General features: G+C 42.0%; 1 protein-coding gene across 2 annotated transcripts in view; it reads left to right on the top strand.

Moving 5' to 3' along the window:
• The window catches only part of RUFY2 (RUN and FYVE domain containing 2), a 39,659-nt gene extending 12,631 nt beyond the window's left edge, over positions 1–27,028 (top strand). The window contains exons 6-15 of one of the 2 annotated variants that reach the window (XM_040362182.1): positions 2,020–2,143; positions 5,050–5,114; positions 9,358–9,423; positions 11,758–11,827; positions 13,240–13,341; positions 15,301–15,387; positions 17,203–17,316; positions 18,849–19,013; positions 21,976–22,070; positions 26,485–27,028. In XM_040362182.1, coding sequence (XP_040218116.1) covers positions 2,020–2,143; positions 5,050–5,114; positions 9,358–9,423; positions 11,758–11,827; positions 13,240–13,341; positions 15,301–15,387; positions 17,203–17,316; positions 18,849–19,013; positions 21,976–22,070; positions 26,485–26,593 — 997 coding nt within the window. In that variant the 3' untranslated portion in view covers positions 26,594–27,028. The remainder of the gene's footprint in view (positions 1–2,019; positions 2,144–5,049; positions 5,115–9,357; positions 9,424–11,757; positions 11,828–13,239; positions 13,342–15,300; positions 15,388–17,202; positions 17,317–18,848; positions 19,014–21,975; positions 22,071–26,484) is intronic. The other variant, XM_040362183.1, reaches the window with a different exon arrangement.
• The last annotated feature ends 315 nt before the right edge of the window (positions 27,029–27,343 follow it).

Genomic DNA, 27,343 nt, shown 5'->3' with positions numbered 1-27,343 from the left:
GGGTAAACTGTGCCTGCGTGTTAAACGCAGGGGGCTGTGGAAATTTTTTTTCCTGAAAATTCCCTCTTAAAGCGGATGTGCCACTAAAAAAATATATTAAAAGCCAGCAGCTACAAATACTGCAGCTGCTGACTTTTAATATAAGGACACTTACCTGTCCTGGAGTCCAGCGCCGATCGCTCGTCACCCTGCTGCTCCCCCCTCCATCCACGGTGAGGGAACCAGGAAGTGAAGCGCTCCGGCTTCACTGCCCGGTTCCCTACGGCGCATGCGCGAGTCGCGCTGCGCCCGCCGATTGGCTCCCGCTGTGTGCTGGGAGCCGAGTGTTCCCAGCATACAACGGGGGACGGACGGGAAGCAAGGAAAAAACCCGTCTTTTGCCCGTATCGTAGGGCCGGAAGTGGGTGCAGATGCCTGTCTGTAGACAGGTATCTGCACCCCCCTCCCCCCTGAAAGGTGTCAAATGTGACACCGGAGGGGGGGAGGGTGCCGATCAGCGCGACTTCACTTTAGAGTGGAGATCCGCTTTAAAGTTAGGGTGCGTGTTATACGCTGATATTATTGCTTTATGTATTATTAATTCTCGCCCTGTATAGCTTTATATGTATGTTTGCAATATGCAATATTTCTGTACCTTCCAGTATTTTTCAGACTTTGTTGGCTCTAACACTCACACATTTAGGCCGCATGCACTCTTCAGCTCAAAAACATTTGACTTTTTATTTTCTGCATCTAAATATCCCTCTATGTTAGGCCTTAGGGGGTTATTTACGAAAGGCAAATCCACTTTGCACTACAAGTGCAAAGTGCACTTGAAATTGCACTTGGAAGTGCAGTCGCTGTAAATCTGAGGGGTAGATCTGAAATGAGGGGAAGCTCTGCTGATTTTATCATCCATTCATGTGCAAGCTAAAATGCTGTTTTTTATTTTCCTTGCATGTCCCCCTCGGATCTACAGCGACTGCACTTCCATGTGCACTTTCAGTGCAATTTCAAGTGCACTTGTAGTGCAAAGTGGATTTGCCTTTTGTAAATAACCCCCATGTGTCCATGCACACATAGCTGTTTACAGGAGTTTAGAGGTGGGGCGTTTAAGGGCAGAAAAAAAAGTGCTGCGGCTGAAAAAATGCCAAAACTTGTTAATGCATCTAAACCAGAATAAAATTAATATTCTGGCTAATAAAAAGGAATAAATGCCCAAGTGCTTGAAGCTTCTAAAAGCATTTGCATAAACGCAGCTTAGGCCTGTATTTGAAGCTGCTTTTCTCCTATCAGGAGAAAAGTGTTTACAAGAGCCCCAGTGTGCATGTACCATTCTGCTGCTGCAATGAGAAGTGGTAAAACAAGAAGAGGCCAGGTGTCCTTATAGAACATTAGTGATCGGGCCTAACCTGTGGGATTGCTAGTTGTACCCTGACACCGGATAGCTGGTCCAATTTGCAGGCAACCAAAAGATTTTTTTCATGTTTGTGGGTACTTTTAAGGAAACCAAATAATAAATGATGTAGGTACCTAAATGTGCTTGTAGTACATCTCATTGTCTTCTACTATGCCATAATGCTGGGGATTGAGAATGGGCAAATTTTTACAGGAGGTGTTAGATCTGAAGACAACTAAGACCAGGGCCAGTACAAGGGTGGAGCCAAGCGGGTGCAATTAAATGTAATTAAAAACAGAGGTTTAGTTGCATGTATTTGCAAATACCTGTTTAAGCTGCAGGCCAAACGTCAAGGCACTCCGTGTACTGCAGTCCTAGCTATGATTTCAAAGCCTCCTAATAAGGAGCACAGGCATGCTAATCAATAGATATGGGGCAGGTGGTAACATTTATGGAAACATTTTTTATATTCCATATATATATTTAATCGCATACTGCTAAAAACGCATCTCATTCAAAGTCCCAACTCTCCCCCCCTTTTTTATAGTGTTAATTTAATTTCCATGTTGGTAGAAACATTTGCTATAGTATGGTCAAACTATATAATTAAGGTAACCCGCACCTCCTATGTTCTTATGTAGCGAGTTTTATGAAAATTATGCAGTAATGATGGAAGAAGAAGGAACAGTAATTGTTGGATTGTTGGTTGGATTAAATGTGATTGACGCCAATCTCTGTGTCAAAGGAGAAGATCTGGATTCACAAGTATGTTGCATATAATACTTGTAATGTTTTTGCATGATGTTTGAAGTGCAGTGGTACAAGTCTGTAAGGCTGTTTTCCTATTCATAGTGAGGGTATAAGAAGCTTGCCATGCCAAAACTTTTTGCCATTTTAATTTACATTTTTTTAAGTGTAAACACTAACTGACTGACATTTAATTTGCTAAAGTACTGTTTATCATAAACAACTGCCTATTTTTCCACTTTAACCCTTTTTCATGCAATTTTGCATGTCATTGCTGCTAGGCCTCGTACACACGATAGGTTAACCAGAGGATAACGGTCTGAAGGACCGTTTTCATTGGTCCAAACCGATCGTGTGTAGGCCCCATAGGTTATTTAACCTTAGGTTAAAAAAAATGGCAACTTGCTTTAAAATTTTACCGATGGATTGCTAACCGATAGGTCAAAACCGATCGTTAGTATGCAAAACCATTGGTTAAAAACCAGCACATGCTCAGAATCAAGTCGACGCATGCTTGGAAGCATTGATCTTCTTTTTTTTCAGCACGTCGCCGTGTTTTACGTCACTGCGTTCTGACAGGATCGTTTTTTTAACTGATGGTGTGTACGCACGACGGACCATCAGTCAGCTTCATAGGTTAACCTAGGACAGCGGTCCTTCAGACCGTTGTCTTCTGGTTAACCTATCGTGTGTACGAGGCCTAAAAGCTCTGTGAAATATTGGTGTTTAGGTTTATATAGACTTTAAGTAAGGTTATTTCTGCAACCAAATGCATAGTCCTTGATTTGGTAAGAATGAATAAAATATATAGGCCTATATGCCATCTGTGAGATGCAAAGAATTGTGAGGAATGGGTGGGACAGAGTGTGATTTCCTTTCACTTAATAGAAGAGGCATGAGTGAAAAGGACACATCCTACTGACTGTAAGTTAAGTCCCTTGTGCTCATTTTTGTGTTGTTTGTTTTGACTGCACTTAGGCTTTAACCACTTCCCACCGGAAGGACGTCCATGGACAACCTCGGTTATACCGGGATGGTGCCTGCGCCTGCAGGCATCATCCCAGTATGAATATTTTCAGCAGAAGTGATTTGAATGGCTGAACAACCACTCAATCACTTTTGTGGGTGGCAGAAGGGAGTCTCACCCCCCGCTGTCGCTGCTTTTCTTGGGCTGTGCCATCCGATCACGGACCCCCGGGATTGATGCGACCGGCGGCGATGGGTGTCCAGAACAGAGAGAGAGGAACTGATGTTGTTTCTCTCTCTCTGTGACCCCAGAAACCGGAAGTGACGAGTATGTTGTCACTTCCGGTTCCACCTCTGTATCTGATCAGCTGCTAATAGACCCCAGATCTCTCCATAATGAAGACCTGTCACAGAAAGCACAGAGGTAAGACGTTTCTTAAAGCTAGTTACCAGGTTTGCACACATCTCGGGAGGGATTTGGTCCATCTTGACCCATCTTCAGTGTTCTGAAGAAGGTTCTCATCCAAGATTTTACAATACATGGCTCAGTCCATTGACCCCTCAAACCCCCCTCCGTGCTTGACTGTAGGGATGGTGTTGAAGTAAAATGAATCGTTCCCTCTATCATACGTCACTCTGCACATTTTGGTAAAAATAACAGAAAAAAGTGATATAAGAATAAATTCAGTGGTAAACACCATCAAGCATTATGGTTACATGGCTTTTTTTTATAGGTACAGTTTAATCTGCAGGTTTTTGCGAACTGTTAACTTTTAATAGCTTACATACTGTGGGCCAGATCCACAAAGAACTGCCTATCTTTAGGCAGGCGTAGTGTATCTTAGATACACTACGCCGCCGTAACTTATAGCGGCAGGTTCCTTATCCAGAAAGAATTTGCGCCGTAAGTTACGGCGGCGTAGTGTAAATGTGTCGGCGTAAGCGCGCAAAATTCAAATGTCTGAGATGTGGGCGTGTTTTATGTTAAATCATCGTGACCCCACGTAAATGAGTTTTTTTTTTTAATGGCGCATGCGCCGTCCTTGGAGGAATCCCAGTGCGCATGCTCGAAATCACGTCGCAAATAGTCAATGCTTTCGACGTGAGCGTAATTTACGCAAAGCCCTATTCGCGAACGTTTTACGCAAACAACGGAAAATTCAACGCTGTCCCGACGTCCATACTTAACATTGCGTACAGCTCATAGAGCCAGGGGTAACGTTACGCCGAAAAAAGTTTTCCGTAAACGACGTAAAAAAATGCACCGGGCGGACGTACGTTTCTGATTCGGCGTATCCAGCTCATTACCATATTAGACGCGTAAATCTACGGAAGCGCCACCTAAATATGCAACTAAGATACGACGGCGTAAGACACTTACGCCGCTCGTATCTAGGCAACTGTGAGGCGTATCTGATTCTATGAATTAGGCGCCGAGTTGCGACGGCTTGCATTAGGAGTTACGACAGCGTATCTGGAGATACGCCGTCGTAACGTCTTTCTGAATCCGAGCCTGTATGTCTATTTTGACCACATGATCTACTTGGCCATCATAGAAAGAGATGCAGTTATGGCTTTGATAGCTCATGTTAGTGAGAAGGAAAAATTCAATAAAAGTGTCAAAATAAGTGTAATGTCAGTGTCTTGGCTGCCCATTACTACATTGAGTGTTCTGAAAATTGGTACCAAGTTTATCGATCCATAATTTTGGGTACAACCTTCTTGCCGGATTATCTTGCGATTATCGCTAGCGATCATTACTGTCTTCTACCGGGAGAAGACAATTGCTGATTCCCCTGTCAACATTGTCTGTGTTGATGGGGGAATCCTGCAAATTTCTTTCCTGCAACCACGAGTTGCAGGAAATAAGTTTGGCCTGCCTTACTCTCACATTTACATGTTATTGATCCATCAACCAGATAGAGAGATAGTATTTTTATTTGTGTTCTTTTCCTTAGGTTGGGGTCATTGATTTTTCCATATATTTAAAATCTGATGAAGATAATCATGATCGCGAAGGAAGGTAAGGATATTAAGGGATAATTTTTTCATGTTGTGTTTGATATTCAAATCAAAAGTAGGATCATGTCTTTTAAACTCTTCTTGGCTACATACACCGTTACCGTGACACATACTTTTTGTTTCTGTTTAGCTAGTTTCCCTGTCAGTTCATTTTGCAGTGTACAGTATGGAGACAGAACAGTAACACAGAAAGCTGCAAAGCTTAAATAGGAGAAGTGTGTGTGTTAGTTGGAGAGTATTACAAATTCTCAAAATGTGCAAATAAAAAGTTTACATACACGCAGTTTTTTTACAAAAGATTTTCTGAAGCAAACTTTAAAGTGTTTGTAAACCTAAAAAAATTATGTTACTACCTCTTTAAAGCAATATAATATGCGTTGTTTGTTTAACTATTTTATTTAGTCCTGCCAATGTGGTATAATACCTGGTTGATCCTGCCTGTGTGCCCCTCCTCCTAAAAAGTAAATTGACCACGCTAGCATGGCTGCCGATCAATGGTAGTGTGGTCAGTTTATGTGTTGTGTTACCTTGAAACAAGTTCCTAAATGTTGCTAAGCACCGGTCTCCAGCATTTTTTTTTCTCTGCGGGTGGCCGCTGTCATTCTTTACAACGGATGACGCATCAGCTGTCATCGATATTCCCCGCTGACAGCTGAATTTAAACAAAAGGATGTTGGCATTAAAATATATTTTTTAAACTGCGTGTGGGGGTCCTCCCCAATCCAGGCCCTTGCGTGGTCATTCAAGGCTGTAACATTTTTACTATTTTTTTTGAGACAGATGAAGCTTTCTTTCGGTGGTATTTAATCACCACAGAGTTTACTTTTATTTTTTTCTAAACAAATGAAAAAAGACCAAAAATTTTATTAATACAATTAAAATAAAAAAAGCTTTTCTTTGTTTCTGCTATAAAATGTTGTAAATAACTAGGTTTTCTCCTTCACTGATGTGCGTTGATGAGGTGGCACTGATGGACACTGATGAGGTGGCACTTCTATGCAGCGCTGATAGGTGGAACTGATATGCAGCACTGATATACAGCACTGATGGGCGGCAATGATGGGCACTGATGTGCACTGATAAGGATACACTGAGGGGCATTGATTGGTATCACAGATGGGCACTGGCAGGCTGCACTAATAATCACTGCACTGATTCAATCCAGATCCCCCTATCAGGAGATGGCAATAACCAGCACTTCCTAGTTACATTGTGATCAGCTGTGATTGGACACATCTGATCACATGGTAAAGAGCCTGCGCCATAGAGATCGGACATCTCCCCCGGGTGCATGCACTAGCAGCAAATCTTGAAGGATATCATATGATGCCCAATCAGGATAACTGATCCACCTCCCGGCTGTCATTTAGGGGAACCCCACTCTAAAAAAAAGAAAAGACCCCCCCTCCAAAAAAAATCCTTACTGGACTGTTATCCGAGCATGCAGCCTGGCACGCCAAGAGGGGGGGGGGGGGTGAATCAATCCCTCCAGAACCATACCAGGCAACATGCCATCAACATGGGAGGGGGGTGCTTTGAGGCGGGGGGGGCATGTTGATGTGGACAAGGGTGTCTTCCCCACAGCCCTGGCTGGTGGTTGTGGGGGGCTTATTGGAATCTGGAAGCCCCCTTTAATAAGGGAGTTCCCCCTGAGCATGCCCCGTTTGATGGGGGTCACCCAGTGATGTCATCAGGTGGCCCCGCCCCTTAGTTTATTTAGCGGCATGAGCTGTCATTTGCAGGAGCCAGCATCGGGTGTGAACCTCCCTTTTTTTTTTATCATAATTGACTTGGACAATTTAAAACATTTTTTTTTAATAAAGGACTTTAAAACTGTATTTGTGTTATTTTTTTACAGTTTTTTTGGGTGAATGAGTAGGGGTACAATGTGCCCCTACTCAATCACATAGGGGAAGACCCAGATATGGGGGCCCCCTTGTTAAAGCGGGCTTCCAGGCTCCGATAATCCTCCCACCCGCAGACCCCCACAACCACGGCCAGGGTTCAGGGGGAAAGGGAACTTGTCCCCATCAACATGGGGACAAGGTGCTTTCCCTAAAACACCCCCCCCCCCTCATGTTGAGGACATGTGGCCTAGTATGGTTCGCTCGCCCCCCTCCCACTTCTTGGCCTGCCGGGATATGAATTTTAAGAGGGGGAAACTGCAAGTTTTTTTTTGTGTATGGTATAGATTGGGGGGCCCATGCAGTTTTTGGTTTCATTTTTTGTTTTCAATGCTGGCATTCTTTTTTGTTTATACTATAATCTCACTGACAGCTGATCAGTTATTGGTTGCTAGGGATGCGGCATCCGCCGCTTCTTAACAACCAGCTAGCCGCTGCTGAATGCAGACACAAAAAGTGCTAAACGCCAGAACAAAAACACAAAATATGAGCGTTTTTGTTGCATTGTTTGTTTTATTAAGCAGCTAGTGTGCATGGAGCATAAAGCCTAAGGCTCCATGCACACCAAAGCTGATAAACTGCAGTTTATTGGCGTTTTGGCTTTTTTTTTAAAGCCCATAAACAGAACTCTATGTTAGCCTATGTGCCCATGCACACATGGGCGTTTTTAGTGTTAATGAGCCTTGGAGTTTATTGGCTTTTTTCTGAACGCCTGAAATTTGCGTTTTGGATTTTTTTTTTTAAAGCCCATAAACTGAACTCAATGTTAGCCTATGTGCCCATGCACACATGGGCGTTTTTAGTGTTAATGAGCCTTGGAGTTTATTGGCTTTTTTCTGAACGCCTGAAATTTGCGTTTTGGATTTTTTTTTTAAAGCCCATAAACTGAACTCAATGTTAGCCTATGTGCCCATGCACACATGGACGTTTTTTAGTGTTAATAAGCTTTGAAGTTTATTGGCTTTTTTCTGAACGCCCAAAATTTGCATTCAAAGTGACTTTTTTCGGCGGGGAAAAATGCTCAAAAACTATCAAAACCGCCGGCACCAGCGTTTTTTAGCTTTTTTTTATCCATTGGAAAAAAAAAGCTACATTGAAAAACGCTGATTAAAGCTATTGCAAAAACGCTAAAAAACGTTGAAAGGCTCCCTGCAAAGCTACTGGCGTTTTTTTATAGCTTTTTTTAGCTTCAGTGTGCATGGAGCCTAAAGCTTCAACTAAAAAGTAACTTTGTTCCTTTAAACCCTCCACCCCTTTGTAGCATGAATAACTGTATTTATTTTGCCCCTTTTGTTTACTTTCCCCTGCCCACGCTCCCTCCATTCTTACCTAGACAAAAATGACGTGCTCTGCTCCAGGTGCCTCCTGGGATATATCCCAGGAATCGGCCTCCATTCAGCTGACAGAGAAGGAGCGTGGGCCTTGCAGCCTGTCATCAGGAGTAGCTGCCTGAACCTTGAAGACGGCTGCCTCTCAATAACGCCATAGAAGAACATGGCAGCACGGCAACCCAGGCGGTGTTAACAGAGAAGTGGGTTGCAGCAGGGAAACACTGGATCTGCAAAGCCACTTTAACTGGCTAATTATTTATTTTAGTTTAGCTGTTTTTCTCTTCTGATTTCTTTAAAAGAAGGACGCCACTACCGTTTACAAATTGAGCATGTATGGGTGGTGGTGGTGGGGGGATTGCTTATGTCCAGTTTGATCCAAATTAGGAATTTGCAATCAGCTTCTGTGTTTCACTTCAATATCAGAGGCTCCGATGTGGTCGAAATCTGGCACTTGGTAAAAAATTGGTCACATATCTTGAGAACTAGGACAGCTTGTCTAGAACAACAAGCAAGACTGTTTTTTGAGTAGCCTCTCCACATTTTTAATTCACAAGTATAAAGTATAAAGTATTCACATGGAGCAAAGTTTGTCTAGTTCAGCAGGGACCAGACAAATTTCCATCCATGTATGGGCAGGGATTTTGTACAGAAGTTGATCTACCATTTGGCTTCTATAAAACCGCCCTGTCAGGTTTTCTCTGCTGAATCAGTGGCGATGGCTAAAGCAGGCAGCCCTGATCAGTGTATTCTGATGGCGTGGAAGTCTCCCACTGTCAAAATACAATCACTCGGTCGCGAGGATTCCCCTGGCTAAACAAAACAAATTACTCTCATACATGGGCTGGCTAATTTTCTTTTTAAATATAATTTTATTGAGGCAGAATATTTGCGCTTGCAAGAGATAGTTTTCTTCAAACTAGCATATTTTAGTGTTATGTTTAATTCCTTTTAAACTGGATATCTGCAGTGATATTGTAGAGTTATTAACACTTGTCCTCCCTTTTGAAAGGAATGTACACATTTCTGCAATACTGGATCAAAAGAATTACGTTGAAGAACTTAACAGACAACTGAAGTAAGTCCATGACAAAATAAATGTCATGTAAAAATGTCATTGCATGCAATTATAATACTTTTTAATAATTTTTATTTATTTACATTTTTACGTTTTATTGCATCCTTCAGCAAAAGCATACAGTTTAAATGTACTGCAAGGACAAGATTCAGACACATAACCAATTCTGGTTCCAAAATAAAATACAATGCTTATCTAAAGCTGTAAAATTGGTAAATTGGAAATAACGGTTAAACTTGATATAGAGAGTTACTATAGATCCCTTTCAAGATCAAAATACCCTCGGAGAGGTTAAAAAGGACCTCTAAAAAAATAAAACAAAGAGAACCACAGTTTGGGGCGGGACAGAGAGAAGCTGGAGGATGCTAAACAGGTCAACAATGATCCTGTAAAAAGTAACATTGTGCCAACCATGGCCCACTACGAAGAAGAGCTTTTAGAAAATACAGCGGCCATGTATGCAGCATAATCCCAAGAGTATTGGAAATCATGCTAATAAAACCATTTTTACGGAACTGCTCATCTTTGCACTTCAGGCCGCGTACACATGGTCGGTCCATCCGATGAGAACGATCCGATGAAGCTGACTGATGGTCTGATGTGCCTACACACCATCAGTTAAAAAAACTATCGAGTCCAACGCGGTGACGTAAAACACAACGACGTGCAGAGAAAAATGAAGTTCAATGCTTCCAAGCATGCGTCGACTTGATTCTGAGCATGCGCAGGTTTTTAACCGATGCTTTTGCATACTAACCGTCGGTTTTGACCTATCGTTTAGGCGTCCATCGGTTCAATTTTAAAGCAAGTTCTCAAATTTTTGACCAAAGGATAACTGACCGATGGGGCCCACACACCATCGGTTTGGACCGATGAAACGGTCCTTCAGTCCGTTTTCATTGGTTTTGACCGACTGTGTGTTCGCGGCCTCAGAGTTGCCTTCAATCATTCAATGTCATCAATCTCGTTCACCACTGACCAACCTTTGCTGGTTCTGTACTTCTCCATTCTGTGGCAGCATTGAGAAGGTGAAACAGGAGGAATCGTTTATACTTGCGCCTTTAGAATGTGTAGCATTAACACCTGTGTGCAAAGTTCCAACGAGATCTCAGTAATTTTGTAGATTAATCTGTTAATATCTTCCCAGAGCTGACGTATACAAGGGCACAACCAGGATATATAGATCAGAGTGCCAGTGTCCTCATGACACCGCCAGCATAGAGATACCAAAGGAAAGATCCTGTGTAAGGGGGGAGGGGGGGTCCTATACCATGGAGTCAACAATTTGTAACCTGTGTCTTGATATCTGCTAGCGATGGAGGACCTGTGAGCAAAAAAAAAGAACACAAGCTTTCTGCTTATGCGTAAGGGTCCTATTCAGGTCCCTTTCCCATCTCTCTAAAAAAGGAGGGACGTAATCTGCTGGGGAGTTGTTCACCAGGGAATAGGAAATCAATAATGTGTGGTGAGGTGTTTAAGCAATGATGTTCGAATGAGGAAATCGGAGCCAGAGACTCATTCCGCAGTTGGATAGTCATCAGAAAATGGCGTATTTGTAGGGCTCACAAAAAGTCCTTTGGGGAAGAGAGCATATTCTTACTTTCCAAGGAGAAAATCTTTGAACCTGAACTGATTTGATAAAAATTAAGCCATACATTTAGAATCGATTAAACCTGGCACAAAATCTCAGGCACTGATTACTGGGGACATAAGAGTGGGCATCTGAGAATTATAATCCCCTCTATTGAAATACATGTTTTATATAAAAGCAGAACTTTACTCATAACAATAATTTTTTTATAACAAAACAACATATTCCACATTAATAATTCAATTATGCTACCGAAATGATTGTGTACTGTAAATTGCCTCCAGCATTGCTCCTGTTTCTTCTTGCCGGAGGCTGCCATTTTGTTGAAGCCCAGAGAAGTCCCTTTCATATTGGAAACCCCCCCCGTCTCAAAAACTGTGACTTTCTAAAATTAAATTATATACATTTCCAGTCTTGGTTGTATGTTTTGATAAAGAGGAAGGCTGCCAGAAGCTTTACAGGTCTGAAGTTCAAAGGCTGCCATGAAGGAGGAAGAAGAGAATATCAGGGAAATAGAACACTATCCTTGCAAGTTTAACTATTTTGTGTCTCTTGGCAGCAGAGTAGTGTTATAGCAATCCCTTAATTTAGATTGTAAGCTCTAAAAAACAGGGCCCTCTGATTCTTCTTATATTGAATTGTGTTGTAACTGTACTGTCTTCTTCCATTTTGTAAAGACCTGCGCAAACTGTTGGCACTAAATTTACCCTGTATAATATTAATAATATAATGCTTGCCCACAGTGGTACTGTTAGCAGTCTTCATGGAAGAATCGATACAATGGAAAAGTCAAATGCAAAGCTCATTGAAGAGGTATGGAAGTGCTAAAACGCGTATGCATAAATCCATTGTTATATAATCTTCTTCATGTGTAATAATACTGTCTATAAGGCAGTGCAAATGTGAGCAAATGAATACCTATACCACAGAATGAAATACATTTAAATCCATTTAAAAATTACATAAATAACATTGTCAAATGTTGGCATTATAGTTGACCAAATGATCATTCTTCAGGGTTACCACTGAAGCCGTTAACAAGAGTATATGTGTGTATGCTGTGGGCATGATGTACATATGACTGCCGCCTTTATTTACATATCAAGGCTGCCGGCCGCAGCTATTTACATATGAATTCTACCATTATTTACATATGAATGCTGCCATTATTTACATATGAATGCCGGTTATTTACAGGTAAACACAGGGTCACAACAATAGGGCAGAGCTGGGCAGCATTAGTAGCAGCACTTCACACTGAGATATCTGGACACAGCACAGGACTAAAACTTCAAGGGAGAAGGGAATTTAGAGTTGAAAATATATTTATTAGAATTTTAACAAGTTATACATGAACAGCATAAGGTGTCACAGTCAGGGTACAGTCATGAATACGTAGTGGTGGAGAGTCAGCCCAATGGCTATCGCCCACAGCAGGACTCCCACCAGCATATAACTCAACAGGAACAATTATGACAGGAACCCGAAACAAAAAATTGTGAGCGGCCAAAATGGCCGGGAGAAGGGAATTTAAACTGGTATAGTTGGCAAGTATGAGGCAGCTGCTTTGGGCCCCACAACAATGACATGACCCAGGGCAGCTGCCCCTTTTTCCCTGCCTTAAAGATGGCCCTAGATTCATGTAGCATTTTTTCTCTGGAATACATCTACTCTTTGATCAGGCATGCAGGCAGGGGGTGTGCTTAGCTAAGAAAACCCTCCTGAAGACTTTTGGGATTTATGACATCATTTGCCTAGGCCTGGAAACCAGGAAGTAACTATAGAAATGTAAAAAAATAAAAGTTTAAAACAGGAAAGTATATCATATTTACTTATCTGTTTACTAATAGGCTAGCAACATAAGGATTAAAAAAAGTCAATTTGATAGAGAGATTGAATTTCCGCTTTAGGCTGGAAAAGATTTAAGGCAAATAGTAAAGATGACTGCAGTATCTTACTAAGAAAAAATAACTGCGGCCTTTACTTCTTCATACATACGTTTTACCTGATGGCATCTTTGGGAGCATTGGTTTGGGCCTTCCTACACCCAGAACTAAATTGTATTCATTGAATTGCTACCCAACTTTGCCAAACCCCCTTAATTCCAACTGTAGCAAATTTGAATGTGCTCATGTTTGATAAATATTTACAAACTTTGTCAGGACTTTTGTATTGGATTGTTTTATGTTTACCTATTTTTTCTTAAATTTGTATTTCTGTTTTAGTTGGCAATAGCCAAGAATAACATTATCAAATTGCAAGAGGAAAACCATCAATTAAGGAATGACAATGCCATGATTTTCATGAAAGCTCATCAACATCTAGAGGTAGAACTTTTTTTTTTTTTCTACAGATAAATGGATGTTGGTATTTTTCTGACATGCTTGATCATTTAGAAGTAAAACCCATGCCACTCCTGCCACCTCATACACAGAGAGGCCAGGGATAATACCAGCCTTGCAATTACCCCTTTTTCCTTGGCTCAGTGCAAATTGATCTCTCTTTGCAGTCTGACAATTGATGCAGAGAAGACCTTTGACTGGGTACATTGGTCCTTCCTTAAAGCTACCCTTCTACAGGTAAACATGGGAGATACCTTTATATCAAAGGTTATGGCTTTCTATACAAGCCCCATGGCGGAGATCCTCATTAATGGTATACTGTCTGGACCCCTGTCTATGTTTAACGATATAAGACAAGGTTGTCATCTGTCCCTACTAATATTATTGTTAGGGTTGTCACGATACCACTTTTTTAGGACCGGGTACAAGTACCGATACTTATTTTCATGTACTCGCCGATACCGATTACCGATACTTTTTTTTTAAATGCAGCCTTGTGTCCCCAAATGCAGCCAAGTCCCTAAATGCAGCCTTGGGTCCCCAAAGAGAAAGCCAAGCCCCCCGCCGCTGCCGACATCTAGTTGATTAGCGCTCGGGGAACATAACAGCTTTCATTTGAATAGCTGTGTGTTCCCTGCCGCGCCTTGTCATGTAGACACTCCCCCTTGCTCGGCACTTTGATAGACAGATCACCTGTCCAATCCTGGGACGGGTGATATGTCTATTAAAGTGCCCGGACAAGGGGGAGGAGCTATACATGATGAGGCGCGGCGGGGAACACAGCTATTCAAATGAAAGCTGTTATGTTCCCCGAGCGCTAATCAACTAGATGTCGGCAGCGGCGGGGTGCTTGGCTTTCACTTTGGGGACTAGGCGGCAGCAGGTCTCCTCTCCTCCATACCCGAGGACTGCTCTGCTCCGCCCGCTCTCCGCCCCCTCTCCACCCGCTCTCCGTCCCCTCTCCACCTGCTCTTGGGGGGGGGGAAGCATCGGGAGCATTTGGCAAGTACAAGTGCTCAGTATCGGTCCCGATACTAGTATCGGTATCGGGACAACCCTAATTATTATTATTATTATTATATATCCTTATGGTGGAACATTTGGCGGTGGCCATAAGGAATAATCCGTTTGTTCTGGGCTTACAGATCGGAAGATATCATCATAAAGTTTTGCTGTATGCAGATGACCTGCTTTTATATTTAATCTTCCCCCTTGACTATGCTGCTCAGTGTCCTAGAAGAATATCAAAGATTTAGTCACCTTTAGTAAACATTTCCCATTACCCAGCCACATTATCCCTCATGAGTTACTCCTTCTCTTTTAAATGGCAACCCAAGACCATGACCTATTTAGGTATCAAAGTCCTTAATGATCATAGATCTTTGCTATCCCTAAAGTTTCAGGACCATCCTCTCTGATATGTCCCCATAAGCAACTTTCTGCTTTTTTGGCTTGTTAGGTTGGACCTTCAAAAAATGGACATCCTCTCACATGAAGTAAGAACCACCCCAACCTTCCCCATCAGTATAAGTTCCAGGTGGTCCTGATATGCCTTAGATGCTTATACATAAACTCAGCACTGTTGCTATTTAATTTCTGGGGTCACAAAATTCTGTCAAGACCAAATTACAATTGTTGGGTTTGTCTCCCAATTTCACATTCTACCATAAGGCACTGGTCTCCATGAGTGGTTTTACGCCACTGAAACAAAGATGTAAGTAGGTCTGAAGTGGGATATATCTCTGATAGCCATTCAAAGCTTACCCTTGCTACTTTCTATGCATAGACCATTCCCTGCCTTTCTCCCTTCCATGTTGAGGCTTAGTTATGCACCAGTCCTGTCCTTTCTCAAGACCATGCCCCCCTTACTCCCATGTTTCATACTCCTCAGTTTCCTCCTAGCATGCACTCCAGGAAAATCCTCACAATTGTGTCCTCTTCCAGCATCCAGCGTTCTTATGTACTGCTCTGTGCACATCGTACCGTGTAACGTCATCACTAGCCAGGTGCTCAGAGGATAACACAGGACTGGTATGTGGCCACTCAACTGACGCCTTTGTCTGCTCTTTGAAACCTAGGGATTTTCTTTCACGTCCTTTCATGCAATTGAATCTCTACAAATCCCTCTGAAAGAACCCACCATACCCTCTTTTATATGCAAGAATCCTTTATAGGCAAAATTAAAGAGCAAAAAAATGTACTACTATCTAGGTGGTAATGCTGCCCCACTATTATACAGTGTGTCGTTAACCCAACACCACCCCCCACTCCCCTCCCCCTGCTGTTTTGTGCTGGAGCTGCCTACAACATAGGAGTACATATCTACACATCAGGTGGAATTGCAGTAAAGTATGATTTTTTTTTACTGTACATACCGTCGTATAGCTATTTCCCCCCACCCCCCCCCCCCCGGCTTCCGGGTAGTGGCTCCCGCGGGAGTGTGCGTTCCTATGCAGAGGCTAAGTGATTGACGTGATGACAAAAACTTCCCCCGGCGCATAAGTGCGTCACCAGTTTCCGAAAGAAGCCGAACTGCAAGTCGGCTCTATACGGCGCCTGCGCACTGACGTTCAGCTTCTTTCGGAAACTGGTGACGCGCCTTATGTGACGGGGAGAAGTTTTTGTGGGACCTAACAGTATGACCTCTCTGAGCCTGCCCCCCTCCCCCGGGCCCCGACCAATGTAGCTGGAGAGCAGAAAGTAATGAGTGAGGTGGAGGATTGCCAAAATTACCACTCCGGTGCAGCGCTCACTGAAAGTTGCCCTGACATGAGAGCGGCAGCCTTCTAGTTTGTGCAGTTTTCTTCTCCTTGTGCTCGAAGTGTCCAACAGTTTAGCCTGAGCACTGTGAACAGACTGGTCTCAATGTGTGCTGTGCGCTGTCAGTGTGTGCTGTGCTATGGTGTCAACGGCTGTGCAGTTGTGTGGATCTCAGCGCTGGATTGTATTTCCTCCCGCTGTGCTGCAGCTCCTCTCCTCTCTGCCAGCCTGAATAAAAGGGGGAAGTGGGGACATGCAAGCGTGGAGCTGCACACACAGGCTCCTGATGATGAGATGAATGGGAGAGAGAGAGAGGATGGATGGGAGTTGCAGAGGAGACAGCAAGAGAATGGGGAAGAGACCCAGTTCTAGTGCCCTGTCCCTCTGGTCTGCCACCAGTGCCCTGTCCCTCTGGTCTGCCCCCAGTGCCCTGTCCCTCTGGTCTGCCCCCCAGTGCCCTGTCCCATTTTGTTAAAGTTGTTGTTGGTAATATTTAATTTTGTAACTTGATTCTGCATAAAACATTGTCATTCCATGAGATAATCTACGAGGGCGTGTTTACGGGTGCAATTAGGCGCAGGGCAGTGTATGAATTAGGTGGAGCAACTGGTGGCGAGTAACTCTTGAGGCCTGGCTAGTAGCTCAGGACTTGAAATTTTGAGCCCTGCTAATATACAGATTCATTCTTCAGACCTGTACCTGTGCTTAGTATTTATGCCTGCAAAATAAAAACAACCTATCACCAAAACTTTAGATCATTTCAAAGTAATGGTAGAGAGACTGGTGGTGGTAGCATGGTTATTCTGTGTGGTTCTTATAATGAAATGCTGTTTGAAATTGCCTGAACAATTCATTGTGTGGCCAGTATTATATGTTGTTGAGATAAAGATTCTGTTTTTTTTTTTACTATATGTTAGCAAAGGTGAAAATAAATCCAGCAAAGCTGATTGTGTATAATTTATAAAAAACTTACCACCTGTTTTATTGATTACATTTTGCCAGTTGTCTACTTGTTGCCATTTTTTACACTCCACTTAATTACTGCAAAGTTTAATGTCATATTATAATCATGAGGTTTACAAACAGGCAGCCAAGGCCAGTATTGAAGCAGAACAGATGTACAGACAGCATGCAAGACATGGACTGAATGAAATCTTTACTGACATATGTACGCATCATGAAGATGCACAGCTGAGACAGGTAGGTATAAATGCATAACCAGTCATTACACGGATAAGTACAACCTCTAGGACTGTAGATGCATGGCTTTCCCCTTGCCAATTTAACCACTTGCCGACCGCTGTACGCCAATATACGTCGGCACAATGGCAGCGGTGGGCAAATGGGCATACCTGTACATTCCCTTTAATTTGCCATGTAGCAGGCGCACGCGTGCCTGCCGCGTACTCCGTAAACATGCCCGCGGGCCCCGCAAACTCGATGTTCGCCAGCAGCCCTTGATCGTGACACAGAGAGGCAGAACGGGGAGATGTAAACAAGGCATTTCCCTGTTCTGCCTAGTGACATGACAGGGATCTACTGCTCCCTATCATCAGGAGCAGTGATCACTGTCATGTCAGTGGTAGGCCACCCCCCCCCCACAGTTAGAATCACTTCCTAGGACACACTTAACCCCTTGACAGCCCCCTAGTGTTTAACCACTTCCCTGCCAGTGTCATTTACACAGTAATTAGTGAATTTTTATAGCACTGATCACTGTATAAATGACAATGGTCAGCTATGAGCTGTGAGCTATGACTAAGCACTAGTTTCAGTGCGAAACACGTCAACAGTCTGGTTTTATTTTATTTTGCTGTGACTTGTAGTGCTGTCCTTCTTTTCATAAAGGCTCCAATTTGTTCAGAGTGCGGCTGTCCAGAGAAAATTTTTGTTTCTGCTTTTTTAAAGGACAATGATCCCAAAATAGTGTCAAAAGTGTCTGATCTGTCCACCATAATGTTGCATTTCCGATAAAAATCACAGATCACCGCCATTACTAGTAAAAAAAATAATATATATAATAAAAATTCCATGAATCTATCCCCTATTTTGTAGAGGCTATAACTTTTGCACAAACCAATTAATATATGCTTATTGCGATTTTGTTTTTTACCATAAATATGTAGAAGTATACATATCTGCCTAAACTGAGGAAAACATTACATTTTTTTAAATTTTTGGGGATATTTATTATAGTAAAAAATATTTATTTATTTTCAAAATTGTCGCTCTTTTTTGTTTATAGTGCAAAGTTAAAAACCGCAGAGGTGATCAAATAAAACCAAAAAAAAGCTATATTTGTGGGAAAAAAAGAATGTGAATTTTGTTTCGGTGCAACGTTGCATGACCACACAGTTAAAGCGACGCAGTGCTGTATCGCAAAAAGTGCTTTGGTCAGGAAGTGGTAAATCCTTCCTGGGCTGAAATGTACAAGGGTGGCTTAAAAAAATCAATGAAAATAACCATAAACCCTGAAAATATATTCAAGAAAGCCTATTTCTGATCACTTCCCATCTATTTGACAGCTGCCAAACAGAATAGGAACAGGGGACTGACAACAATATAAATGATTACATTTCGTAGGGTAAAAAAGGTTTAGAAATGCTCCCTTTTCATGTTTTACACTTCAGTTTTTTAGCTAAAGGTAACACTTGGATGTATGAAGATATATGACCTTATTTGTGTTGCTTATGTGACTCCTCGTCCTGTTTTCTCTTTTTCCACCATCTAAGGAATCAGATACTGATCTTGAGCCAGCAAGAGTGCAGCATGAGATTGAACTTGCTGTTAAGTTGTTGGAGAAAGACATTTTAGAAAAACAAGATACCCTCATTGGTCTAAAAGAGCAACTGGAAGAAGTAAAGGCAATTAACTTTGAGATGTATCAGAAAATGCAGGTAAGAGGACTTGAAGGAACTGTTTAAGGTCCATTCACACCCAAGTGTTGCTTTGTGACACATTAATGCACACCAGTATGCAAAATGGGGGAAACCGATGCACACGCCCCCTTAACTAGTTTGGTTCAAGCTGGCCCAAACTAGCTATTTTCACTGGGTGTGCTGTAAAAAACTGTATGTAGCCCCAGCTTCCTGTCCCACACCCTTAAAGCGGAGGTTCACCCTAAAAATCAACTTTCTACCATGGCATCGAGCATACTAGCGTCAGCTAAAGTATGCCTTTATTTTATTTTTTTGTGCTGTACTCACAGTTTAATCCTTTACTTTAGTTTCTGACTCCTGCGGGGAGTAGGCGTTCCTATGCAGAGGAGAACATGATTGACGGCCGGCTATGGCACGTCACGCTTCCCGAAATTAGGCGGAGTAGGACTCGGCTCTTCGCGGCGCTATACGGCGCCTGCACACAGACTAGGAACTGACTGCGCAGGCGCCGTAGAGAGCCAAGTCCTATTTTGGCTATTTCCGGGAAGCGTGAAGCGCCATAGCCGGCCGTCAATCATTTTCCCCTCTACATAGGAACGCCTAGAGTCTGAATGGATTAAACTGTGAGTACAGCGATAAAAAAAAAATAAAGACATACTGTTGCTAACGCTAGTATGCTGGATGGCATGGTAGAGGAAAAAAAAAAATTTTTTTAGGGTGAACTCCCGCTTTAACAAAATTCAGTCTGGCTGAGTGCTGCTCAGCCATTCATAGGTACCTTTGTATTCTCTGAATAGTTTGTTTGGGAAGCTTGGCCCAACCGATCTAGTTAAAGGGACAGTAACTCTGCAGATCAGCATTAAATAATGTAAATAGTGCTAGAAACACGTATATTTTACAAAGGTTCATACAACTACAGATTCTTTTATTTTCTTCCCTGATCAATGTCTTCCATCACCAATACCCCTGTAGTCAGAAATTCACAGGTAGACCCCTAAAATATAAGGGGTCTAATGCTCTGTGTTAAAAAATAAAACACCCCCCTCAATAATATTTCCCCAGCAAGTGTTGTTACTTTTCTTTCAATCTATCTGCTAACAGCTGCTATATTCCGTTAATCCTCCTGCAAAAGAAAGAAAAGGCTTCCATACTGTAAAACTAAAAAGTTAAAATAATACTTACCTCTGATGGTGTTATTCCTAGCACTAGACAAAAAAGCTTTTCTTTCTTTTTTTTATTGGGTACATTTTTAATGAAGATTTTTCACATTATAGAAGTAAGTAGGACCTTTAAGGTCATTTCCACTCCCTCCCTCCTTCCATCGATCAAAACAACAAAACAGAGAACTATACATAACTTCTAGTAAATCTACACTTATCTTTGTCTGTTGGCACACTAATATTAATATTGTGAATTATGAAAGTCATCAAAATTATCTTTAACTGCAGTCAGTGCAGACACAAAAAAAGAAGAGAGATAACAAGGTTAGCATTCCAATGTGGGACCCAATCAGTGCAGATTTGGTACAGAGACTCAAAATAACTGAAGAGTGCAATCTCACCCATCTAGTGCATATAACTCTTGGGGTGCCAAAGTAAAGATCAATTTGTTTTAGGAGACTAGCCCAACACAATCCATGAATGGGGGGCTAAACTAGGGATGCTAAGCCAATCTCCCCTCGATTGAATTTTTTTTATTTTTTTTAAATCAGATAATTTGTACTAGAAAACAAACACATTTTCATACATTTTTGCATACATACAAGAAATGGCTATAAGTGTACTGGCCGCACAAGGTATGGCCTTGGTATTAGTAATAAAATTGTGTAGCAGTGTACAAAAATAATAAAAGTATGTAATGTACAACAACAACAACAACAAAAAAGAGAAAACCGTTACAACGATCATCAGACAAAACCCCTGCTTTTTTATATAAACTTTTCATGAATAAGAATAACCTGGGAACTTCCCTCTCAAATGTCTTGCACTGATGTCCGCCAGTAATTATAATTTAACAGAGTTTCAACACTACGCCCCTTCTGCTCCACTTGTTTTGTTGGATAAGGCCTCATTCACACTGTGCGGATCAATTGAAGTGGAGCCCGCCAGCTCAGCGGGAGATCTCTCCGTTGATCTCCGCTAACCCGGCAGATGAAAGGTCCCTCACTAAGCAGGGAGGGGCTTGTAAAGCGTCGCTGATTCCTATGGAGACATCGGACGAAAACAGACAGCATGTCCGTTTTCATCAGATCTCACCCGATCCGATCCGCCAGGATGGATGGCGAACGTGTCACCACTGACATCTGTCGCTCCATAGACTTGCATGGAGCAATCGTTCAGATCCGCCAAAAAAAGTGTGAAAGAGGCTTAAGACTCTCAAGAGCATACAGTATGATAGATAGCATTAGGTGATAGAAAACACTGATCATGAATGAGATATATTTTTCTTTTTTTTGGTTGGGGGGGGGCTGTAGGGAATGGGGTAGCAGTCATGTTATATAAAAGAGTATAATTTTTAGATGTGGAAATCTAGTAGCACAGAATTTTAAGATTTCTTGGTGCAATTATATAAATGCATTTTAAAGTGTTTGTAAGCACTAACAATGGACTTCTCTTATTTGGTTCCTTTTTGTCTGCTTAATATACTATATACTTAATATACTATTGAATATACTATTGAAAATGTTTTGTTATATCTGTTTGGCAAATACACTGTTGTCGCCATAACTAATACCTACCTTCAGAAATGCCATGGAGTTGGCTGCAGATCACAAGCATTGAGATCCAACAAAGGATGTATCCTTCCTTTTACTCAATGGAAAAAAATAAAAATTTGTATTTGGTTGCTCTACATAGCCGAAAAGTAGTGCAGAGTAAAAGTACTGGTGTCTGGTGTTCCAGCATGTAAACTGGTGGTATTTAAAAATAATTATTTTAAAGCAATATACAATATCTGATTGAAACCTATTCTTGACAAACAGTGTTCAGAAGAGGAAGCCAGAAAAAGAGATGCGAACGATGGTCAGGATGGGAAGTCTACCCAAATGTCAGCTTGCAGAAAACCATATGAAGAGAGGTAAGAAAATGCCTGGAGTATACTTCTAAAAGTAGGATTTTTGTACTTGCCATAAAAATTATTTTCTTGGAGTCCATTGAGGATCACAGTCTTAAAACTTCAGTTTTTTGTGCAGCCTACAGGAGGATTGTAAACTTGCAAACAAAAAAACGTAGGCCAGCCCTGGATAACTTCTACAGCATGATCATAAAAGCAGAGGGGTGGGACCTATGACCCTTAATGGATTTCAAGACAACAATTTTACTATAAAAAATACAATTTCCTTTCTTGTCCACTGAGGGCAACAGGAAGTCTTAAACCTTTGGGATGTCCAAAAGCAGTCGAAATGAGGGTTGGACAAATGAGCAAACAACTGCTAACAGGCCCAAGAAAACAACAGAAAACTGGGAACTTCCTGCAGCTCAAAGTGCTGCCTAAAAGAGCTTACACTGAAAGCTGGCGTCAGGTGATGCTGCAGTGTTCACCTGATAGAATTTTGAGAGCATGTAAGTAGAACAGGTGGCAGCCTTGTAAATCTGGGAAACGGTTGTTTGAGGCTGAAAGGCCCAGGAAGCACTCACAGATGTAGAGTACCTTGAGTGGAAAGTGTTGAACCCAATACTTGAAAGCATAAGTATGAATGATGGTCTGAGTCACCTAGAGATGGTGGAATGCAAAATTGGAACACCCTCATGGAGTCTATCCAGGATTACAGAAAGAAAACCTGGACTTCAAAAGTAATGCCATTTAAACCCAGCGACTGTAGAGCAGGGTGGCAAATCGTTCCATGGAACAGAAGACCTTGACGACCTGGTGGAACCCACATTGTGCAGGTCCCTGTACCTAGGGGAGGTTCACCAGAATGCCTTCCAGCTCAATCCTGCAAAGCAGTTTGGGAAGAAGTTCCAATGGACGAAAGGCATTGATCAGCATGTACCAATCCTGCAGAGCCACCAAAGTATCCACTGCTTCTGCCTTAGAATCCCTGTATTTGGAGACAAAGTTTTTAAGATTTCTGATGAACCTGGTGACCAGGAGATCTGCATTTGGCAGCTCCCAACTTCGACACAGGTCCTGGAACATCCCCATGTCAATGAGCAGAGAAAATCTGCCTGCCAGTTGTATACACCTGGCATTTACATGGCTGACAAGTTCTGCTCTCTTGCTACAGTGAGACTTCTGGTTCATCCTTGATTGATCAAGTCCCTTGCACTGACAGAGTGTCCAGTGCTCTTCCCCAGCTAATATCAGGAACTTCAAAAAAGCTTAAGCCTCTATTAGATAATATAAATATATAAGGGTAAAAAGGTACTGTCATCCAAAATTGATTAAGGAGATTGGAACAAGGATAGCCTGTCCCCAACAGATCACCAAGGATACTTCAAAAGATGGCAAGGAAGGACTTCCCAGAGCCAGATTCCTGAGCCACCAGGCTGGGGACAACCTGGTCTTCAGACCTGTCCCATGACAACAGAATTCTGTGTTGTAGAAAACTAGTGAAAGTGGACTATCTCAAAATAGGCTACCATCAGACCTAGGACTCGCATGGAAAATGGAGAGTTGGATGGTTCCTGGACTGGAGAGTTCAAATCCAAAACTAGAGTCATTGAAGTTTTCCTATGGGGGGAACACGCTGTCCTGAGCTGTGTCCAGGACTAGGCCCATATATTTCAAATGATGTCAGTTTCTTTGACATTTTCTAAAGGTTCGGGATCCATCTGAATCGCTGTCTGGATGTGAACTTCATGTTGTTGACTGTTTCCTGAACAAGAGGTCATCTAATTATCAGACAGCAGGCAGCAGGCATACCATGAGAACAAAGCAGGGCTAGTATAGGAACCAGCACCTTAGTGAATACCTGAGGTGCAGCCAAGAGGCCAAAGGGCAGAGCCACAAACTGCAACAAAGAGTAAGAATTGCTGATGTGCTGTAAAGATAGGGACATGTAAGTAAGCATGTCTACAGAAGCCAAAAAGTCTCCCTAGTGAAGGGAGGCAGAGATTTTGTAGATTCCACACACAATTTTAGGACTCAAATTAAGACATTTAGAGCTTTGAGATCCAGAATGGGCTTATAAACAGTGAACAGGTTGGCGTAACAACTGTTCTGCCATAGGCACTGGGGAAATGATGTCTTGGTTCAGAAGAACTGAGGGGGGTTGATGGAGATTTGTTAATCTGTGCAGTGGCACAGGAAGGCCGGAGGCAAGAAATAGAGATGGGACAGGGAGCAAAACACATTGCTATAGTCCCTGGCCAAGCAAACAAAGAGCATTTAAGTGAAAGACTGAGGTTAGGGCTGGAAGGAGATAGAGCATTCCAGGGACAGGCACTTGGTGTTTGATGTTTTAAAGTAAGCGCCACACCAGCCAATTCCAAAGCAGGGGGAGGGTTAGTGTGGCCAGACTCATTAGCCTGCAACTGATAAAGGGTCTGGGAGGTGTAGTGATAGCGAGTAACACCTAAGAGGTTGTCTGGGAGCGTCTTAATGTAGGAGTTAGTGGCATGGAGAAATGAAAGGAACATTTCTTAAAGTGGATGTAAACCCGATTAATGAAATTTGAGCCGGGCACATCTCTCTGCAGTGTTTTGTTATCGCTCTTCAAAGCCCTATGTCCTGTAGATTTATCCTGCTCTGTTCTTCTGTTATCAGCCTAATAACGTTTGACAAACTCTCCGACAGGAGCCTGAAGTATGTGTCAGGGGATGTTGCTATAAATAGATTAGCACAAAGCTAAACTATTCACAGGCAAGCTCTGAATGTGTGGGGAGGGGGTGTGTGCCTTTCCTCAGCTGTCTCACAGTGTCTAGCAATAATCCACTCCTACAGGGGAACCAGGATGAGAAAATTCTAACAGGACATTCACTTTCTAAACCGTATATAAAGCTGAAGACAGCAGATACGTATACATGTAAAAGATATGTAGGGAGATTTGTTTAATCTCTGTGAGGCTGTTTACTTCACTGGGTATATGTGAGGGTATACATCCACTTTAACAGTGAAAGACGGAAAAAAGTAGCAGTTTGGTTCTTAGGTTTCTTTGGCTGAGAAATAAACCAAAGTAAAAATCCTTAAGAAGAATCCAATGCCGAAGATCACTTCCAGGCTGGCCTGCATGTCAAGTCCAGTGAGGTCTGGATATGGTACTCCAAATACCAGGCGGAGGATGACCATGCCAGAAAGCTGCAACTGAAGAGACAAATCTCCAGTAGCGATGTAGAATCTTAATTGAAGAAAACATCAAAGAAGAAAATTGTGTTGGCAAAAAATAAATAAAAAAATCTAACAAAGCAGAGCTGTAGAAAATATGTCAATCCTCTTAGGATGCTTTCAGAACAAAATAAAAAATGAGGCATGCTGGTAATAGAAAAGGTTATCCTGAGCTGGACTACAGTATTTATCATTTTTCAGTGTCCAGTCCTCCAGTAGGCAGCTGTATAGCCCCAAAGGTTTAAGACTCCCTCAATGAACGAGAAATGTCCTCTGGTCTTAGCCAAAAGGCCCGGCCCACGAGGCAGGTGTGAAAAAAAAAAAATAAGTATGATGGTGCAGTGACCTAGGTGCCGGTAAAAACTCATAGTGACACCCTTATTCACAGTGAGAATTACGGAACCCCTAGACTGCCACTCCAGGGGCTCATACACCACAGGCCTCTTTTGGTACCCGGCATTTCGGCCAGACCAGTGCCTCTACAGCTATCCCTATCAGGAGGTAACCCTTCTGGCTTTCTCTAGAGGAGACCTATTAACAGCCCTCCATTCGTCGAGTAGTCCGGTTTCGGCTCTCCCCAATACTAACCATCCAGGTTACCATTACACCAGTGGATTTGCATAGCCACCGCCATCCCTAACCCACCACCGTAGGCTAGGGACAGTAGCACAGCGCCTCCACTGGTAACTGATAACAGATACTATCTTAGCCAAAAGCCCTGATGTTAGTACAGAAATCTCCCTTGCTGTTCTATTGTGTCCCCCCCACCAGAACACTCCTGTCAGCGCTCTCAGCTATTGGCTGCGACTGCTGTTCGGGAGCCGACCGGTAGACTTTTTTCCGGTCATGTCCCATCGACTGTCGGACCGCCTGCAGTACACACGGGCCCAATGTTGTCCGGTTTCTATTAAACCGACTGATGCCCCCGACATTTGGCCTAGGCTTTAGTACCATACAGCCCACTGGTACTATGGAGGATAAAAGAGTTTTGCATGCTGATCTGAGGTCTGTGGTGGGTACAGATACAATGAGGGAAAAGCTGGCTACACATTATATGTAGTTATTCTTAAAGCACTGTTTACAGATTTGATACATTCTAAAAAGTAATTATATTGTATAATAATACAAATGCAACTCTTCCTAATAAACTTAATTTGTTTTCTCTCCTTTTTTGTTTCCATTTTCTTTCTTTTTATCTCCTCATTTTGACACTATTTTAAAACAGTGATAAAGATGTTTTAAGCCAATCTAGAAACATTGAAATATCATATATGAAGGCTGCAAGTGTTGAATCTGCCCCTCAATATAAACTTATTAAAGATATATCATTCTAGCGCTGTATGACCAAATATGCAATATACAGCAATTTTATTAACGTATACTATATATTGTAAAATATATGTACTACAATATCTGACTTACGTATATGTTTGTTATTTAAAACATACTTATACGGATACTCAAGAGAACAGTATATATAATATATAAATATATATATATATATTATTTTGTGTACTACAGTAAGTGCTCCCAGTTCTCTTTGGATAGTAAAAAATGATTTGTATTTCAACTTGATCATTTCATTTTTATTTTAACTTTGCCCAGTTATGTCTGTTTAACATTATTTTAGGTTTTACCTATTTTCACCCAACTGATTTGCACTAAAGCAATGAATAAGTTAATTGGATGGATGTCAAGTTCCATATTGTGGTGCTGTAAGTTGAAAATGTTATTTAATCGATTGCCTTAAAAAGGAGGATGTAGGACAAGTTATTGTGATGTATTTTATTTATTTTTAGCAAAGTGCGAGACCCCTTTTATTATGAAAATTTTGTGCAAGGAGGGTAGTGGTCACCTTCTTGTATAAGGCCAGGGATACATTGTTATGGATAAAGCTGGGAAGCTCCTCTAATTTGTTAAGTGGGTAGGAACCCTCTAGCTCAGGGATCCTCAAACTACGGCCCTCCAGCTGTTGTAGAACTACACATCCCATGAGGCATTGTAACACACTGACATTCACAGACATGACTAGGCATGATGGGAATTGTAGTTTCTGAACAACTGGAAGGCCGTAGTTTGAAGAC

The sequence above is a fragment of the Rana temporaria genome, chromosome 8 (assembly GCF_905171775.1).
Source record: "Rana temporaria chromosome 8, aRanTem1.1, whole genome shotgun sequence".
In the NCBI taxonomy this organism is placed as follows: Eukaryota; Metazoa; Chordata; class Amphibia; order Anura; family Ranidae; genus Rana; species Rana temporaria.
The sequence above is the reverse complement of the archived record's forward strand: the minus strand, read 5'-3'. Positions and strand labels throughout refer to the sequence as shown.